Source organism: Ochotona princeps, chromosome 11 (assembly GCF_030435755.1).
Source record: "Ochotona princeps isolate mOchPri1 chromosome 11, mOchPri1.hap1, whole genome shotgun sequence".
Taxonomy (NCBI): domain Eukaryota; kingdom Metazoa; phylum Chordata; class Mammalia; order Lagomorpha; family Ochotonidae; genus Ochotona; species Ochotona princeps.
The window spans coordinates 39,672,646-39,691,846 of NC_080842.1; the positions used below are offsets into that span (position 1 = coordinate 39,672,646).

The window sequence follows — 19,201 nt, forward strand, 5'->3', positions numbered from 1 at the left end:
AAGTCCAGGCAAGGCAGAGGCCACTCAGACTGGGAGAAAATAAATGCTCCACCGAGAAGAACAATATCTATAAAACATTGTGTGAAGTTTTCTTCACATGGGCTGGGCATGTGATGCAAATGTCCTAAGTGTTAGTGAGCTCCTGGTTCTGGCTTTCGCCTGGCTCAGCCGTGGCCATTGTGGCCACTTGGGAAGTGAACCAGTGGATGGAAGAGATCTCTCTCTCCAACTCTGACTTCCAAATAAATAAATAAATAAATAAATCTTAAAAATAACCTAAAACTGTACAGTAGAAATAAACAATCAGTAAGCATATAATCCATTTCATGCTCTATTAAAACATTTAGAAAAATTGTTCTTAACCCATGCTGCACATTACAATCACCGCAAAAACTTTTCAAAAATGATGATTCTCGGGGACACCCAGACCAATTAAATAAGATTTTCTGTGAGTTATTGGGGGTGGAAGGAATTAACTGACCTCTGTCTTGGTAGCACTGCAACTTAAAGTGAGAAAAAGTAACATAAACATAGGAGGAAAGAAAAATCGAAAATATGTGATTTAGGCTCCAGTTCTAGAATCTAATGACAAATAATAGAAATAAAGACATCAAATAATAAATAATAAAAAATAAATCTCTTGCTTACTGACATTATCAAATTTATAAGCCTTTTTATAATCTTAAGGATATGCAGATCTAAACAACATTTCTATGCAAAATAATGGAAAGAATTTTAAAAAGGCTGAAATTCAGGTAGGATAATGAAAATCTGAGAGGTGTGGAGATTAGCTTTTGGTCTGACTGGTAACAAAACCACATTCTACCTTAATACAGCAGGGGGCAGGCACATCTCATGTGATTAGAAAGCCAAAGTTTTTCTTAGTATCTAACAAGTAATCCATTTCAGATAAAGTCAATATTAACTCAGAAAACTTGGGCAAACTGGCCTTGAATGCTGTTGGCCTTCACAAGGTGGGCACAGTCCATCAGCACTTCCTTTGGAATGTCTTCTATCTTCTCTCCCTGCAACACAGAAGGTCCACCAGCTTGTTAGTAATTAACACTTGAAAACTCAGAGTCCATTATTGATTTGCTTATTACTAGGCCATATTTTACTACAAAGAGCTCTTTAACTGTACTATAGAAAACTGAAAAATGAAGTAAATTACTGATACTTAATAAGTTAAAAAAAATGATATGAAAGAAAAGTGCCAAATGTTAATTAGATATGAGTATTCTTGGTATTTGTCTCTTTTTAATTATTATTTACTTATTAAAGATTTATCTATTTTCATTGGAAAGGCAGATTTACAAAGGACAGAAAGAACGATCTTCCATCTGTTGGCTCAATTCCCAAATGGCCACAATGGTCAGAGCTGAGTCAATCCAAAGCCAGGAGCCAGGAGCTTCTTTTGGGTCTCTCACGTGGGTGCAGTGTCCCAAACCTGGGTCATTTTCCTCTGCCTTCCCAAGCCACAAGCATAGGAAGTAGAACAACCAGGACACAAACCAGTGCCCATATGGGATGCCAGTGCTTGGAGGAGGAAGATTAGCCAGTTGAGCCATTACACCAGCCCCTGTTCTTTTTTTTTCATTGTTTTAGACACCATGTGGGAAAATGGTGCCAACTTTCAACAACCGGACATCTTCTGGGGTGAGGTCCCTATTGATCTTCCTCTCAAAGAGATAATATGTCTTGTCGTTAGATCTCGATCAGTCACCACAAAGAAGAGATAAAATTAGTTTTTTCCTCTAGATTAATATGCCTTAAAATCAAGCATGAATAAGAACAATTCCCAAAGCACTAACATACTTCAGAGGCAAGAAAAATGGAAATCAATTTAATGCAGATTCCTACTAGGAATGAAATTATAGAAACACCTCTAATAATTAAATGTTACATGTAACTAAAAGTTTAAGATACATTCAATTATTTTATAAAACCCTTTTGATTTTAAGTGGAAATCTCTCAAACACATAACATTTGCCAAAAAATAAGCAATTGGAATGCTACTACTTTAGAAGGCATACGTCATCCAAGGGGATATTTCCCCAATGCTAAATAGAGAATTCTGAATGTAGTATCTTAATAACAATGTGAACACAACCATTCCTATTTAAGCTGTAACAAAGTGACAGTAACAGAATTTATAAAATTAACTGAACCTACACCCACTTTTTGAGTACACACCAGATAGTAGCTGCTAAGTAAACAGTCATGAGAAATGGCTGATATAATCCCCCTTTACCAATAAAGAAAAGGAAGCCTGGTAGAGTTAAGTAAGTCGACAGTGTCCCCAACATCTCCTAGTAAGTGACAGAGATGAGACATTAATCCAAGTTTAAAGCCATGCTTGAAAATGTGAGCCCCAGTTCTTACTGAACTGTAGTTTCCTGGTATTGGGCCATGTTCCATCATTTCTTCTTTTTCGTGCTATCTGTAGTTGTAAATACTCCTCAAGCAATCTCTTCCTGTTTTACTACTCGTAATGCAACAGAACATACTTGCTCCCTACCTAAAGAAATCATCCAACTTAGTGTTGCATAAAGTCAAAAGAAACCGAGGGATTCTCAATACACAAAGGCCACATGCCATCTATGCTCTCAGGACATTCACCAGTAGGTAAATAAGATGATTTTCTGTGCATTTCAAAAATCAGAGATGTGCAAGAAGGAACACTGTGATACATCGATGATTTCCAAGGTTTGGTTTGAATTCAACAATAAAAAAACAATGCTTGTACCTCTTAGCATGTGGCTCTTGCTCCACCTCCAATACTTAAATCTTGTACTAAGTACAAGAGGCTATGATTTACTGCAAATCAACCAGGTAAAAATCTCTCAAGGAGCACACAGTTTCAAAGTGAGCATATCATGTGCTCCTAAAAGAAACTGAAATAGAATTTTTATTTAATAACTGATAGCTGGTGTTACTACTACCACTATTGTTTCCATTTTCAGACACAATAGAACCCAAAGCGGGAAAAATTTTTTACCAAAAGGAAACTTGGTAACATCATACTTGTGCTAACACTTATTTTTTTTTTCCTTTTAATAGTTCCAAACAACAAAAAGTTGCAGGCCCGGCGGCGTGGCCTAGCGGCTTAAGTCCTCGCCTTGAAAGCCCCGGGATCCCATATGGGCGACAGATGACACTCCTCAACTGACAGAACAAGGCAGTAAAATGTACTACTAGATGTCACCCACCTAGAATTTTCCATGTGATTTTTGGGTCAGGGGGAAGGCATCTATTTTTGTACACAGTTATTCTTTAAAACAATTTAACTGCAGAACAGAATCTGATGCTTATCAAAGAATAAAAGCACAAATCTGTGCTTTTTCAGTACCTTATGTAATCGAAGATATACATGAGCCGAAGAGAGTTTGTCCACATGAAACCTATAAAGAATGAAAACCACTTTTAGCACAAGGTACATGAAAATCTTCTACTAAGGCTACGTATATTGAATGCATTCTAACGCATAAAGCATTCACCCAACCCAGTGCCTACACCTGCAAAGCTCTGACTGCAGTATGAAACAGTTGCCATACCAGAAGGTTCACTGTCAACCTACAGTGGTAAGAGCAATAGTGAAGGTTATGCAGCTGTGTGATTTAAGCACCAAATAAGAAGAGATACACAATAAACAGTAAGTGCTCTAAGGAAGGCGATTCCTCAAATGATGAAGGAGCTTCACTGAATAACTGGCATTTTTCTGATTTAGGGAAAACCCAGCAAGCAATCTCCAATGAGAGACACGTCAGTAAGGCATCTTTTGCGAGCCTAGAAAGACTTTGCAGAACCACAGTTTGAAGAAAACGACTGGGGTCTTGTTTGACACATTCTGAGTTTGAAGTGATGGCCAAACGAGCGCTGAACTGCAAGAGGTAAGTGAGGCCCAAAACATTAAGTTGCACACCTCGTAACATGGGTCACACAATTCCTCCAACCCCATGTCCTGGCACTGCTGGCTGAGCACTGTTCGTCACAGCACTGCTCTGAAAACACTCGGAATGTCCTTCTCATCCCAATATGGGAAATGTATTTTTAACTGAGCTCTACCTTCCATCAATTTAATGAAATCTCTCAAAACTCACTCTTTTTCATTTAATGCAACATTTTTGGATTACTGGATTTTTTTCATGTTAACAATTCACCAAATGAAGCTGGTTTTCTTTCTAACACACAGAAATGCTTCCAGAATCCCAGCGCCAAACAATGAATAAGGTAACACATGACTGTCACTTTGTCATGATTCTGTTCATTTTACTCCTGCTGCTTCCTGGATGCCTATTTTTATAGACAGAAGTTCAGTTAAACCCTAAAGTGGCACCATTACATCTTATTATAATTTTGTCACTCTTCACACTTTCACATCTAGCACAAGATGCAGACAGTAATGTTAAGCATCCTCTGTAAAGAACTGAAACACTTTACTAATTTCCTTGGATACAGAAAGATATTAGGCATTTTGATATACAATGATGATTCTAGGTTCTGTTTTTATTCCATTACATCCTTCCACCCAGACATGGACAGATAGAAAACAGTTCATTTGCTCATCTGTATTGCCATGTGAAAAATTCATACTAATTTGTCTCATTAACCTGAGGAGTTTCCACTTAGACAAATCTGTGCTTTGGGGACTGGTACCACAGTGCAATGCATAAAGCTGCTGCCTGTGGCATCAGTTCTCCAGGCTGCTCCACCTCCAATTCAGGCCCCTAACACTGGCTTGGGAAAGCAGTGGAGAATGGCCCAAGTGGGTGAGCTTGAGAAGAAGCTCGTGGCTGATGGCTTCAGACCAGCCCTTCTCCAGTCATTGTGGCCATTTGGGGTGCAAACCCACTCTCTCTGTAATTATGCCTTGCAAATAAATAAATAACTCTTACACAAACAAACAAACATGCTTTTGCAGATCTAGAAATTACATTTCATTGTCCTACTTCAGAATTTCAGGAAAATATCTCACCCACAAACTTCACTGAGGAGTAACTGTTCCCTTTCCAACTCTTACTTGCTCCAAGCCAGCTCTTTATTCATACCTATTTCCTGCATACTCATAGTAGCTACACCCCATGATTTTTCCTAGACGTCTCTGATGTGGAATTTGTCAAAAAAAAAAAAAAAAAAAAAAAACCTCCAATAATTTAACATATATCTAATGAATTCATAGTAAGTAGTCAAAGTACCAAACATACACACACATAGGAGTACCATCCATTTCCAATACATACCAGCCTCAGGTATATGTTGATATATACTTCTACAACTGGGGTTTCGATTAAAATGTTAAAAACAAAAACAAAAAGAAAAATCCAGCTTAGAAACAGACCGAAAGGGCCCGGCGGCGTGGCCTAGTGGCTAAAGTCCTCACCTTGAACACACCCCGGGATCCCATATGGGCACCGGTTCTAATCCTGGAAGCTCCACTTCCCATCCAGCTCCCTGCTTGTGGCCTGGGAAAGCAGTCGAGGACGGCCCAAAGCCTTGGGACCCTGCACCCGCATGGGAGACCTGGAAGAGGTTCCAGGTTCCCGGCATCGGATCGGTGCAGCACCGGCCGTTGCGGCTCACTTGGAGAGTGAATCATCGGACGGAAGATCTTCCTCTCTGTCTCTCCTCCTCTCTGTATATCTGACTTTGTAATAAAAATAAATAAATCTTTAAAAAAAAAAAGACTGAAAAATTTCTCATACCTCTCAAAATGTTTACTCAGCTCAAATTATACCCACTAGTACCCGCTTGTCTTTATCTTCCTTTCTCTGTTTATTGCTATATTCGACTAAAAGCAGACACGAGAAATTGTACTAAAAATACATTGATTACTTGAGCACGTGCAGATGCAGGGACCCACAAGTGATCCGCTCAGCTCATAAGAGTGGGATCCGAGGAAATACACCAGCTAGAGAGTCTGGAGGCAGTGAACACACGCTATTCTTATTTCTTACATTTAAAATTTATGTCATCCTTGTTCAATTCTAAGAAAATTATTTGCTTACAGGAGCTTCAAGAGATTTTGGGGGATATGAATTCCAATATTGACATCCAGATATTTACAGTACCAAAAACTACATCTACAATGAATCAGGTTAAAAATTTGCCCTACGAAATGAGCCAATCACAAAAGGTTAAATACCACATGTTTGCCTTAATTTAAGATGATATGATGTTATGTATAACATGTTATGTTTTGAATGTTATATGTTGTGTATAAACTAAATTGAAGTATAGGTGAGGTGATCACAGAAGGTGGCTGGGAACTCGTATTTACTTTCAACATGTTGGTTACTCATTACTATGTCAATTAATTCCATAATGATGTAAATTTTTGCTGATGGTATGTTGGAGCTTTCAATTGACTGGGATAATACTCTGCTAGCTCTGTCTTCAGACCAGAGAGGGTATACCTAAGAAGCCGTTGAACTTGACTGGACAATAAGATGCTGGACTCTGTTTGGTGTATGCTTGCAATGGGGGAATCTCAACTGAACTTGAGCTGTGGTTATGCAACAAGGTGGAGGAATCCACCATGGTGGGAGGGTTTGGGCAGGGGTGGGAGAACCCAAGTATCTATGTAACTGTGTCACATAATACAATGTAATTAATGAAGTTAAATAATAAAAAAAAAAAAAAAAAAATTGCCCTACGATGCACAGCCACACCAACTCTTCATAGCACGCCCTGTGAGGCTTGCAGGATTGACAGTGTAGGAACTGAAACACATTTTGAAGTTTGGGTCTATTTTAGTTCATATTCATTGAAAAGTCAGTCATTTTCAACTCTAGCCATTAATCTGGTCACTGGTATTAAGGAGTGTTAGAGTGAGTTTCTAAGGTACCTGGCAGACATCAATTTGGTAAGGACTAGTCTTAGTCAAATGAATAGCAGTCATGTGACAGCTGTAAATTTGAAATTCCTCTTTCACTTAATTAAAAAACAAAGTCAGATAAGACTGTGGCAGGCATGAGTAGTTAAGATAATGCTTGAGAAGCCCATAACCCAAAGTAGAATGCCTGGGTCTGAGTGTTGGCTCCATGACCAATTCTAGTTTCCTGTTAATGCACACCTTGAGAGGCTGGAATGCCTAGCAGGGAGCTAGGTCCCTGCCACCCACGTGACAGACCCAAATTAGTGTCAGCTCCTGGCTTCAGCCGGCCCAACCCTGACTGCTGCAGGTGTTTGAGGGACGAATTGGTTGTTGGTGGATGGATAATTTATTTAGTTTTTTTTTTAAGAAAAGGCTGTAGTAAATTAATTTTCAATGATGCATCTGAATATGCAACCTTTTCTATGCAGGCCCAAAGCTGATAGGTTTATGCTTGCAGCCTGGGAAAGCCGTCGACGACAGCTCAAAGCTTTGGGACTCTGCACCCGCGTTGGAGACCTGAAGGAAGCTCCTGGCTTCTGGCTTAGGATAGGCTCAGCTCCTACTGTTGTGGCCACTTGGGGAGTGAACCAGTAGACAGAGGATCTTTCTCTGTCTCTCCTCTCTGTAAATCTGACTTCTCAGTAAGAAAAAAAAAAAAAAAGCTGATAGGTTTACCTTTACAACAGCACACTATTACATAACAAGTGCATAGCTATTCTCAACTCCTTGAGAGAGTCTGGACATCTCTGAGCCTTAAGGACATCTGAATATAATTCAGCTGAGGTGACAGGTGTTCTGAATACAGAAAATCAGAAAGTATTTATTATGAGGAAGCATCCAGTGAGAATCCTTTCTGGGTGGCTAGAGAGCTAGATTACGGGGAAGGCAACAGATATTTACTGAATGCCTACTATGTGCCAAGACTTATGCTAGGTACTGGAGACAAAGCAGTTACAAAATAGCAGCAGCATTACTCTCTCAAAGCTCATAGTCTAATACCCCAGGAAGGTAGCCAGCAGGCCTTGTAGAAGTTACTATTTTATTCATCGTCCAATGAATGTAAAGTGCACTAATATAACTTGCTAACACAATTTTGTTCAGAAGACAGTCTTAAACATTTCTGATTTTGGCACCTCTTGGTTCTTGGGTTTGGCTTTTAGAGGGCAGACCAACAGGAGAGTATTTTCTCTGGGGCCATGAACTATACAGGTAGACACAGGAAGCAAGAGGCCCTCCACTGAGCTCCTAAAGATAGGGTTCTAAGTATACCCACATCTAGCAGTGGCTTGAATTACTCTCTGTGCAATACTACCTCCATTTTATATTCAATACATACCTCCCCCAAAATGAAATCAACAACAACAACAACAACACAAAAAAGGGCAATCTTAATTCCATCACTACAAAAAAAGTAAGTGAAGGTTCTGGGGCTACAAATGGAGGACCAACAGAGCCAGATCTGCAACAACAGTTCAGGAGAAAAAAGAAGTGACCTTGAGCCCACAAAGTGGAAGCCCGTAAAAAAACAGAAGCTGTAATTTAGAACCAATTTAGAACCAATGTTGGGGTCAGTAACCAGAGCCTATCTGTGCACCTTCCCTTAATCTGAGTTTCATCATCTGGAAAATAGTCATATCAATACTCACTTCACAGGGCAGTTATGGAATTAAATATGATATACTCGTGCACAGTATTTAGTAGGCGTTATTAGTACTTGTGGAGACTAGCCTCTGAGAGACAGACATCTCAAAGGTTAGAGTGAGTGATGGAAGATAAAGATGCAAAATGAAAGCAAACTGTGTGTGAGAATGCACCAGGAGCCTATGCCCTCATCACAGGCCACACATTTATCTGACAGAAAAAGTCCCTATTGCATTCTGAGAAAAAGAAGCTAAAAATGAAGGAGTCTTTTCGTTTGCTTGCTTGTTTTGGACTGGGTATAGTGAACAGGAAAACAAAGGACCTCAGAGGAACCCTAAGAAATTGTATGATTATTTAAGGAGTATTTATAGATTATTTTATAAAGAAGAGATAAGAACTGGGCCAAGACAGGTCTAAACTCAACAAGGTTACAAGACACAGACGGGAAATAGTTCATGCTTCTTTTAAAGATGGATCTGGCAGCTGCAGCATCTACCACCCACATGGTTGCTTGTGCTTGCTTTCTTCATGATTTCTCATCCATCCCCTCAGAGGAAGCAGTCAGAACCTGTGAACATGGTAAGCTCAGTAACTGCTGGAGGAGACAAAAAAACCATGCGGTCTGTGGGCATGCATCTCAGGCCTGCGACCAAAGCCCGACACAGAGGGAACTGGCAGTTGGTTATTTACCAGTTAATAGCCATCCACAAAAATGCAAAGTACACATTGTGGTTTTAATCATAGGAGTCAGGTAGTTAGCCAAGTCACGGAAGGCAGAACCAAAATCGTGACTTACCAAATATCTTCAGGCCAGCCATACTTGATCAGATCTTCATCTACAATGCGATACAAAAGATAAAGGAAACATAGGAAACATTATCAATAGAAGATGTGCCATGGTTTATAATAAGCTGGGGAGGGGAGAAGCACCAATTCTTTCAACAGTGTTTTTCTCCTCCTTAATGGAGAAGAAATAATCCAGAGAGGATTTGATGCTTGAAAACACGGGAAAAAAAATGCACTGTAATCTTATTTAAATATTAAATGATTTTGCCAAACTTAAAAAAAAAAAGCATTGCATTTTACATCTTAAAAAAATGGCTTACTATTTATTTTTAGGTAGTTTAAAAGCAGACAAGAGATACGAATCTCCTACCCACTGGCTCACATTGGGCTGACTGAAGCCAGGAGCTGGGGCCCTTTTGGATTTCTCACTTGAGTGGCAGCGACCGAAGCACTTGGGCCACTGTCTGCACCCTCCCAGGGTGTACATTAGCAGGAAACTGGATAGGAAGCAGAAGGACTCAAACTCAGGACAAGGGATTTTAATGGCCCAAGCAGCAGCTTAAACTGCCATGTCACAATACCCACCACTGTTTGTGCTTTTTTTTTCCCTAAAGGCTTATTTTGTTTTTATTGGAAAGGAAGATTTTCAGAGAGGCGAGAGACAGAAAGATCTTCTGTCCACTGGTTCATTCCCTGAGTGGTCACAATGGCTAGAGCTATGCTCGAGCTGAAGCCAGGAGCCAGTAGCCTCCTGCAGGGTCCCAAGGCTTCAAGCCATCATCTACTGCTTTTCCAGGCCACAGGCTAGGAGCTGGATGAAAAGTGGACCAGCCAGGGCATGAACCAGCATCGATATGGGACCCTAGGCAAGAATTTACCCACTAAGCCATTGTGCCAGGTCCATTCATTCTCCATAAGATTAATAAAACACATCACTATGGGAAGATTATATCAACCTAATCTAATCTTTGGATAGCAATATTAGTGACTATTAATGATTCTAATACAGAAAAAATTTAAGTGTTAAATGTCTGTTTAAAATTACAAAGCGATGAGGATGGCATTGTGGTAGAGCATGTTAAGCCTCTGTCTGTGACTCCAACATCCCATATGGGTACCAATTCAAGTCCTGGCTACTCCAATTCTGATACAGCTCCCTGCTAACAACCTGGAAAATTAGCAGAAGATTGTCCAAATGCATGGGTTCCTGTCACCCAAAATGGGAGCCTAGAAATTCCTGGCTTGGGCCTAGCCCAGTCCTGGCCATGGCAGCCATCTAGGGAGTAAACCAGCAAATGGAAGATCTCTCTTTCTCTTTGCATCTCCTTCTCTCACTATACAACCCTGCCTTTCAAATAAAACAAAATCTTTAAGAATATACCCAAGAAAGACAGATGTCTAGCCCAGAAGTGAAGATGTTCACCCTGCACCTGGAAGTACCAGTGTTTGGTGCCTGGGACCCTAACTCTGGATTCCTGCTAACAGACTCTCAGAAGCAATAATGGCTGCTCAAGGACCGGGGTTCCTGTCACCTATGTAGGAGACCTGGATTTATTCTCTAGCACCCAGCTTTGATGTGGTCCAGCCTGGCCAGTGTTGGCATTAGGGAAATGAACAAATGTGAGTTCTCCGTTTTGCCAGCAAAAACAAAACAAATCCAATGGAAGTGTATATAATGTATATAAACCTTCCACAGTCAGGCAGTGTTGGCTCCTTGCTGACACCTGCTGGTTAATAAAAAGAACAGACTGGTAAGCTTTTTAGTTCAATGTTCCACTTAAAAATTAATTTGTTGGGCCTGGCATGATAGTCTAGCAGCTAAAGTGCTTGCCTTGCACACGCCAGCATCCGATATGAGCGCTGATTCTAATCCTGGCAGCCCTACTTCCCATTCCGCTCCCTGCTTGTGGCCTGGGAAGGCAGTCGAGGACGGCCCAAAGCCTTGAACTCTGCACCCACATGGCAGACCCAGAAGTTGTTCCTGGCTTCGGTTTGGTGCAGCACCGGCTGTTGCAGTCACTTGGGGAGTGAATCATGAGATGGAAGATCTTCCGCTCTGTCTCTCCTCCTCTCTGTATATCTCACTTTCCAATAAAAATAAATAAATCTTTTTTAAAAATCATTTGTTTTATCCAGTCCTTAATCAGAAGTCCCCAAAGCTATACAAAGTGTGATGGAGCGCCCTTTTCTTACAGAAACATGGAGGGAAAGTTGCCAAGTTATCTCATGAGTTCCTGAGGAAAAATGCTCAGCACATTTATCTTAATGATTGCAAAACGACACCTGAGTGCTCTAGGTATCCTGGATTTGCACCTGTAGGTGTAAATTCCTACAACTGATGTGAAGAGGATTCCAGAATCTGTCCCTTCCTAACACCTTCCTCAAGGAAGCCTTCTTAGCTCAGCTCTCCCCAGTCACATTTGTTTCTGACTCCTCTAATGGCAGACAGTCTCATATGGATAAGCCCAAACAGAAAGCAAAAGCAACATCAGAGGCAAAGGGTCACACTGGGACTGACCCTGGCGCAGCTGCCTGAGGTCAGCATCACTATCAGCCCGTGTGTGTGAACCAGGGTCAGAGCAGCTCTTCATATGCTCAGAAACAGGTAAGGGCTGGCTTTGCACTCCTGCAGGTTAAGCTGCTGCTTGCATCCCAGCGACAGTTCAAGTCCTGGCTGCTCTGCTTCTAGTACAGCTTCCTGATAGTGTACCTGGGAAAGTAGCAGAGCATGGCTCCAATTGCTCAGGACCCTACACCCTTGTGGGAGACCAGAATATATGTATGCACATAGATATAGATATATAGATACAGATATAGATATAGATAAAGAGCTGCAATTGCAACCCAGGTTGACCAGACCTCAAAGTTGCCTTTTCCACTACCCCCAGAGCACAGCAGTTGTAGTTTTCCAAGCTGGGAAAGTAACACTCATTTCCTCTGAGAGCCCTTGTCGCAAATCTTTCCTTCCTCACCCCCAGGATCAATGCTGTGCACCTGTTGCTCCCTTGTTCATCAGGGAAGTTCAGCTTCAAGGTCTCCCTCCCCAATCACAGGGCCAAAAAGTACATTTCTAAATCAGTGTATCTCTTTTAAAGTGTAGTCCAAATTCAGGAGCTAAATGAATTTACCAGGTTGTGATTAGATTTTTTAAAAAATGAAATAAAACAGAAATAAAAAATAGAAGGTATATAAAATAGCACTTGTGCTTTGTATAAATTTTTCTTCTATATAAATATGCACATCAAGACATAATGTATTTCATACCAAGGCACTTGGAAAACAGTGCTTGAAAAAACTAACATTTCACAACAATGTTTCCACTCATTTTTAAAAATATACAGAAAAAATTCTCTTTAAAAATCCAAATGATGTTTATTTGATTTACATTAGCACAAGCTAAGCTTGATTACTAAAACTTTAAACTTAATGACACCACAAAACTCTGTAAAGCAAAAGCAAGAGTTGGTCTAATGAATTCAAATTACTTGATTTGCTATAAATAACTATTAGGAAAGTTAATCATTTAGAGTTCCTGAGAATGAATACTAGCTTTCTCAAAAGTTGACTTATCAAAGTAGTGAGCTGAAAACTCATATCCTGTGAAATCTACAAATGCTGATCTCATGGAAGCAGCAGCTACCAAAGACTGGGGAGGGTAAAGAGGTACAGATGGATGGCAAGAGGCTGGTCAGCAGGCCTAACTCAACGCTAGACAGGAACCTTCTAGAAGTTCTGGTGTTCCATGGCACAGTAAGTAACTATAGATAACAATGTTTTATAGTTTTCAAAACAGCTAGAAAATATGATTTAAAATTTTGTCACCACCAAAAATGATGTTTGAGGTGATGAATATACTAATTATAAATGCCCTAATTGGATCATTAGACAATGTATCCATGCAATAAAATATCACCCAGCACCACATATTATGTGTTATTAAGACTCTCATTCAACAGACTGTGGATGGGGGTGTGGGGGAAGAGGCAACACTTACCTGGTGCAAGTTTCAAACACAAATGCTTTTGAAAACTTACTTTCATATTTATCCTTTCCCATGTAAACAGTGTAAGCAGATGAATTAACTAAGATAAAACAAAAACAAACAAAAAACAATTAGATAACCTCATCACCAACAAAACTGTCTTATGGGAAAAAACAAGTAAAAAATGCTTGGATTAGAGGTTGGCAAATCATGGATAGATGGGCAAATCTACCTGCTACCTGGCCGAGGCAGTTAAGAATGGTTTTTACATGTTTAAATGGCTGATAAGAGGCAAAATGAAGAGCACTAAGCTACAGACTATATGTGGCTCACAGAAACTAAAATCTTTACGATCTGGTCTAAACACAAGCTTAGCAATTCTTACACATGGCTACTTGACTTTCCCAGGGATACAGTTCAGTCCTATTAACTTGTTGCCTTTCAAAGTTAAAACAAAACAAAACAAAACAAAACAAAACCCTACCTGTTCCAATACTTAAGTCTTACTTTGGGCAATTTTATATAGTTAATATTAGTTACATTCCAGTAGTGATGCAAATTCTAAGGGCTCTCTTTATCCTATGTTCTCAAACTTCTGTATCCGTGACTCTGAACCCTAACCTGCACATTCAAATCACCAGCTATGCCTTAGCTCCAATGTGTCTAATCCCAAATCTTGGGTGGGGGTGAAGTGCCAAATATTTCTGCTTTTTGAAGATCTTCCAAACGATTCTAAATTCATGTCACAATTAGGAACCACTATCTTAACCTAAAGGGAATATTCACAGTAGGGCTTATCTTAAAAATTATATTTCCTTAGTGAGGGCTGATGGCTTCAATATGAGAATCCTTGATGTGGATTCAAGCAAGCTTCCTACTGAAATTACAATGGTGCACTCGGTTTCCAAGCTAGTCTACTAAGACCTGTCTGACCACAAACATTTCAGTTCCTGAAGTAATAGTCAATGGGGTCTTGGTCTACAAAGCCTGACAGCTGGGCAGGGTAGGGCTAGCCAGGCCTGCGAGCTGTCACTGCAGCACACAAAATACACAGGCATTAAGGTCAAGGAACCTAAATCCTGGCAATCACACAAATCCTTCAACTAGGGATTGCCTCACCTTCAGTAATGATATGACTCCTAGATGATCTATTCTGGTACCTTTCTTGAAAAGGAAACACACAATTCCTTCAGTTAGCAGTTATAATGACTGTAGTTCAGAATTTCTTGGAGGTTAAAATAACTCAAAAAGAGAGAATGTTTGCGTTGACTGGCTGACAGAACGACCTGTCCACGGTGAACATTTTATTGGTTTAATAAGGCTTTTAACAAATGCTAGAGGGTAGGAATAAAACTAAATAAATCCTACAGACTCTCTACATGGGCTGGCAGTATTTCATGCACACAACTTTTGATCCTATAGTTTCACCATTAGGAATATATTCTAGTTAAATACTATAACACACAATTATGGTCTTTTAACAGTCTAAACATCCACTGAGACTGGTTGAGCATATTATAGGACAACCATAAACAAAGTATCATGTAAGGTATCCATTAAAGAAATGACAATAAGAAATTAAATAGTAGAATGTTCTCTGTGTATTTTTGCAAATATATAGTGGGATTCAACTTCTAAAAAATGACTGATAACTATTTAAAGGCATATCCTTATAGATATGCTTACATATGATCTTAGCCCATTTTAAAAATCCACTTATTTCAAAGAGTTACAGAGGGAATAAAAGAGACAGGTCTTCCATCTGCTGGTTCACCCTGCAGATGGCCACAAGTGTCAGGGCTGGGCCATAACAAAGCCAAGCGCCTCTCCCGGGTCTCACATATACATGGCAGCAGCCCTAGCACTTTAAGCAAGCCTGCTCTGCTTTCCCAGCCAATCAGAAGGGAGCTGGATCAGAACTGGAACAGCTGGTACAGGAACTGGGATCTACAGGTCAGCTTTTCCACTATGCCACAACACCAGCATGTACATAGCTTACAAAACACAGATGGATTTTGTAATTGAACAAAAATAATTTTTAAAATAATTAAAACAAAATTCTTTTTCTGCAGGCCAAGAGGATGACAGAAGAAATGTGCATTAAATGAGGTGATTAAGAACATGACTGGAATAAACCCACACTGAGGAGCATTCTACAAAAGAATTCTTCAACAAACAGAATCATTAAGACAAAGCCTGGGCAATTGAGCAAGAGGAACCAAAGGATAATGACACCTAAAGGATTTGCAATGTTCTTTTGTTGTACATTAGGTTGTTGACAAAGCCTGTTGACTAGTTAACAGTAATGCTGTAAATGTCCTAGTTTTAATAATGAAGAATGTCTTTCAGTAAGAGAATGTCCTTAATTCTAGGAAATAAAAACTGAAGCAGTTAGGAATAAATTGCAACTTAATTGGCCTAGGTGGGGGAACTGTGCACCAAAATAGCAAGGCAAAAGAAAGCAAGCAGTAAGATTACAGCAGGAAAATGTTGGGCTCAAATGTACCAGCAGGAGACAAAAGAAATTTTTATGATTGTTGAAACTTTCCTGAAAAACTTGGAATTATGTCAAAATAGTAAATTTAGAATAAAAAGCAACATGATCGCTAGGCAAAAGGTCTGAACCAAACTCCTTTCTATGTTAAATAATGAAGGAAAATAGTAATTACAGCACTTTTTAAAATTTTTCAATCAAATAATATGATTGTTCTAGTGTAGGAATTCATCATTTTGAAAACCCCCACCAAAGTGCAGCACCCATCTTGAAGCTGTTGGTGCTGGGAGGATTCCACAACCTACTTGTGATTTCCTTGTAACTCTGCAGCCCACCATGAGCTGCCCCAGAGGAATTTTAGCAATTTTTCACTTGATTAAAAAAAATGCAGTAAATTATCAAAAAACGTGGTTACCCAAACTCATTCCTCAAGATTCTGTATGTTCAAAAATTTTTTTGTACTAACAGCAGGTAACGTCTTAATTTTACTGAAAAAGCTATTTTTTTTTGCTATCTTGGCAATCTTGAAAAATTTGTTGCACACATGTAATTTTATTAGACTGTATTTTCCTAATGCAGCATTCCTGACATTACAATGGAGGCCAAAGAGAGCAAAGGACCACTAAATCTGAAGTAATCTGTTCTTACAAGTGTACCTGTCTATGCATGACCAGCACTTGAAAAATCCAGAACAGCTTTAAGGGGACTCAGGCATCTGGCCTAAAGTGCATTTAGTATCCTATACCCTGCCTGTAGTGTGCATTGCATTGCTGGGTTTGTAGAGATATCTACGTCATTAGGGACCCTCATGAGAGGAGAACCACAGATGGTTGACTCATCGCAAGATAAGCGAACAGAAGGATGAAACTCGACACATTTTCCGGATTATTATTTTTGCTTCCAGAAACTTTAATATGGATCCCAAAAATCTGCGTAAGAAGAGAAGTAATTTATGGCACACGTGGAAGTCTAAACTCCAGGGAAAGTAGAGATGTGGAAACTGATGCATGCATGGAATCTGCCAGGGACAACTTCCCAGGGCCCTCTTCTCTCTTAAAAGCAAAGAGCACCCCATTCCAAGCCACACAAGCATGGAGAACGGCTTTCTCATAAATCTCACCTTTAACAAGCAAGCAGAGATTACCAATACAACACAGCGTTACAAGTCAAGTCCAAAAACATGACCCATCTTCCCAACAAGCAGTTACTGGGAAATCACAAGAAGTGAGGCATTATGAAAAAGAGATCCTACTTAAAGCTAAGTGACAAACAGGATGCTAAAAGCAGAATTACGACTCTGGGAGGGCTTAGGAAGGACCCCCACGAGCTGGGAAAGGCATGCTTCGCATGGAGAACATCATAAGCACAGAAACAAATTCGAGCCCATAGCATTTCTTGGGAACTAAAAGTACGTTTCCCTGCCTGCCAAAAAACTCCTATTAACGCCACTCCCCGAGACGAGGGGTATTCCTTTTGCCGGGTGCGAGGTTGCACCGTGGTTGCACGCTCCTTCGGATTGCTCTGCCTGGCTTCCCAGGCCCTGTCACCCCGTCCCCGAAGACAGAGCTGGCTGGCACTGCCTCCTTCCTCAGAGTGGCCGAACGAAGGCTGCAGGCCGGGGTGGGTGGGCGACCCGGGACAGGGCTGCACGAAGGAGCCCACCGGCTCCGCAGCGGACACCCCCGCCGCCAAGGCGCGCTGGGACGAGGTCCTGGCGCAGGCTTCCGGGGCCCCGCCAGGGCGCGGCGGCCACTCACCGCTAGTGCTGGTGAAGTAGAACACCATGATCCCGGCGGTGGCGAGGAGTACGCGGAGCCAAGTACCAGCCCTCAGACTGCGACCCTCTCCAGACGCGCGGCGCCCGCCCGCTCCCCGGAACGTCTCGCGCACTTCCGGCGGACGACGGCGCGTCCTAACGCTGTTCCGAGGGCGCCATCTTTAATCCTGGCGCGAAGGAGGACGGAGTTCCAGGACTTGCTGAAGAGGCTGGAGCGTGGACGAGCGGTGATTGGCAAACTTCTACACGCCTTCTTGTTTGAAGCCGGGAAACAAACGCGGGCTGGTCAGACCCTGCTTTCAGAGCCTCCACCCAGAGGGCGTCCACATCCTGAGGGAGATTTTGCTTGGTTTTACCTGCTTCCTGCCCTACGAGGGTCTCCTTTAGAGGATAAGCTGTCGCAGTTGGAAGCTCACTGCTGGCTTACGCGGCACTTCACGGGAGGCTGTTGAATTTTATATGATTCCAAATTCTTCCATTATTTGACAGTGTCTCATTGACCAAACCTGATCAACCATCTGAATCTTCCAGGAAACCCACTTGTGAGCACCCCACTGAGACCATCCAGGTCTTCTGAGGTCTTGGCCACACCTTCAGATGGGCGGCACCAGCATTGCCCACCCATTTTCTAATTAATTGAGACCACCAATGGGGAACATCTTACCTGTAGGTTCCCCGCCCAACAAGGAGGGGTCAGGGAAGGCATAAAAATCCCAAGACCCTTCCTCAAACCTTTGGTGTCTCTCTCTCCCTCCCCTTTCGAGAGGCATCCCACCTCCGGCTCTTGGGAGGTGCTTTCCCCTTCCTCTTCCTTCCCCCTGCTCACCTGGTCCCTTCACAAATAAACTTATCTGGGCCCGGCAGCATGGCCTAGCCTTGAACACCCCGGGATCCCATATGGGCGCCGGTTCTAATCCCGGCAGCTCCACTTCCCATCCAGCTCCTGCTTGTGGCCTGGGAAAGCAGTTGAGGACGGCCCAATGCATTGGGACCCTGCACCCATGTGGGAGACCTGGAAGAGGTTCCTGGTTCCCGGCTTCGGATCAGCGCGCACCGGCCCGTTGCGGCTCACTTGGGGAGTGAATCATCGGACGGAGGATCTTCCTCTCTGTCTCTCCTCCTCTTTGTATATCTGACTTTGTAATAAAAAATAAAATCTTAAAAAAAAAAAAACAAATAAACTTATCTGTTTGCAACAGATTCCCGGCTTTTTATTTCTATACTAAGCTGAGGAAAGAACCCACCGGGCATTTCTGGTAACACCCCTTTTTAAGATTTATTTCCCAGGCCACAAGCAGTCCTGGGACTTTAACTGCTAGGCTATCGCGCCGGGTCCAGGTCTTTTTATTTTTACGCTTTGTAAAATTAGAATAATAGTGCATACTTCACAGGTTCTGGAGAGGAGTAAATGAAATGCACATGTAAAACATCTAAGAATGCCTGGCACTTGGCAGATATTCCTTCCCTCATTTAACTTTTAAAATTTTACTTAAGAAATGGGAATCTAGAATATTACTAATTTTCTAAAAGGTCAGACGAATAGCTCAAGTATCGAATGTCAAAGCGCCTCTGGAATCTTGGAAAAGCAACTTTATAAACGCTTCTCACACCAGGGGACCCTCAGAATCTGAACTCGGGGTTCAATTG

General features: G+C 41.3%; 1 protein-coding gene across 1 annotated transcript in view; it reads right to left on the reverse strand.

The window, feature by feature from the left end:
- The window catches only part of CCDC25 (coiled-coil domain containing 25), a 29,040-nt gene extending 11,341 nt beyond the window's left edge, over positions 1–17,699 (reverse strand). Inside the window, exons 1-5 of the mRNA XM_058670054.1 lie at positions 17,535–17,699; positions 13,336–13,383; positions 9,312–9,351; positions 3,350–3,401; positions 950–1,025 (exon numbers count right to left, since the gene is read on the reverse strand). Coding sequence (XP_058526037.1) covers positions 950–1,025; positions 3,350–3,401; positions 9,312–9,351; positions 13,336–13,383; positions 17,535–17,562 — 244 coding nt within the window. The 5' untranslated portion in view covers positions 17,563–17,699. The remainder of the gene's footprint in view (positions 1–949; positions 1,026–3,349; positions 3,402–9,311; positions 9,352–13,335; positions 13,384–17,534) is intronic.
- Between the last annotated feature and the right edge of the window lie 1,502 nt (positions 17,700–19,201).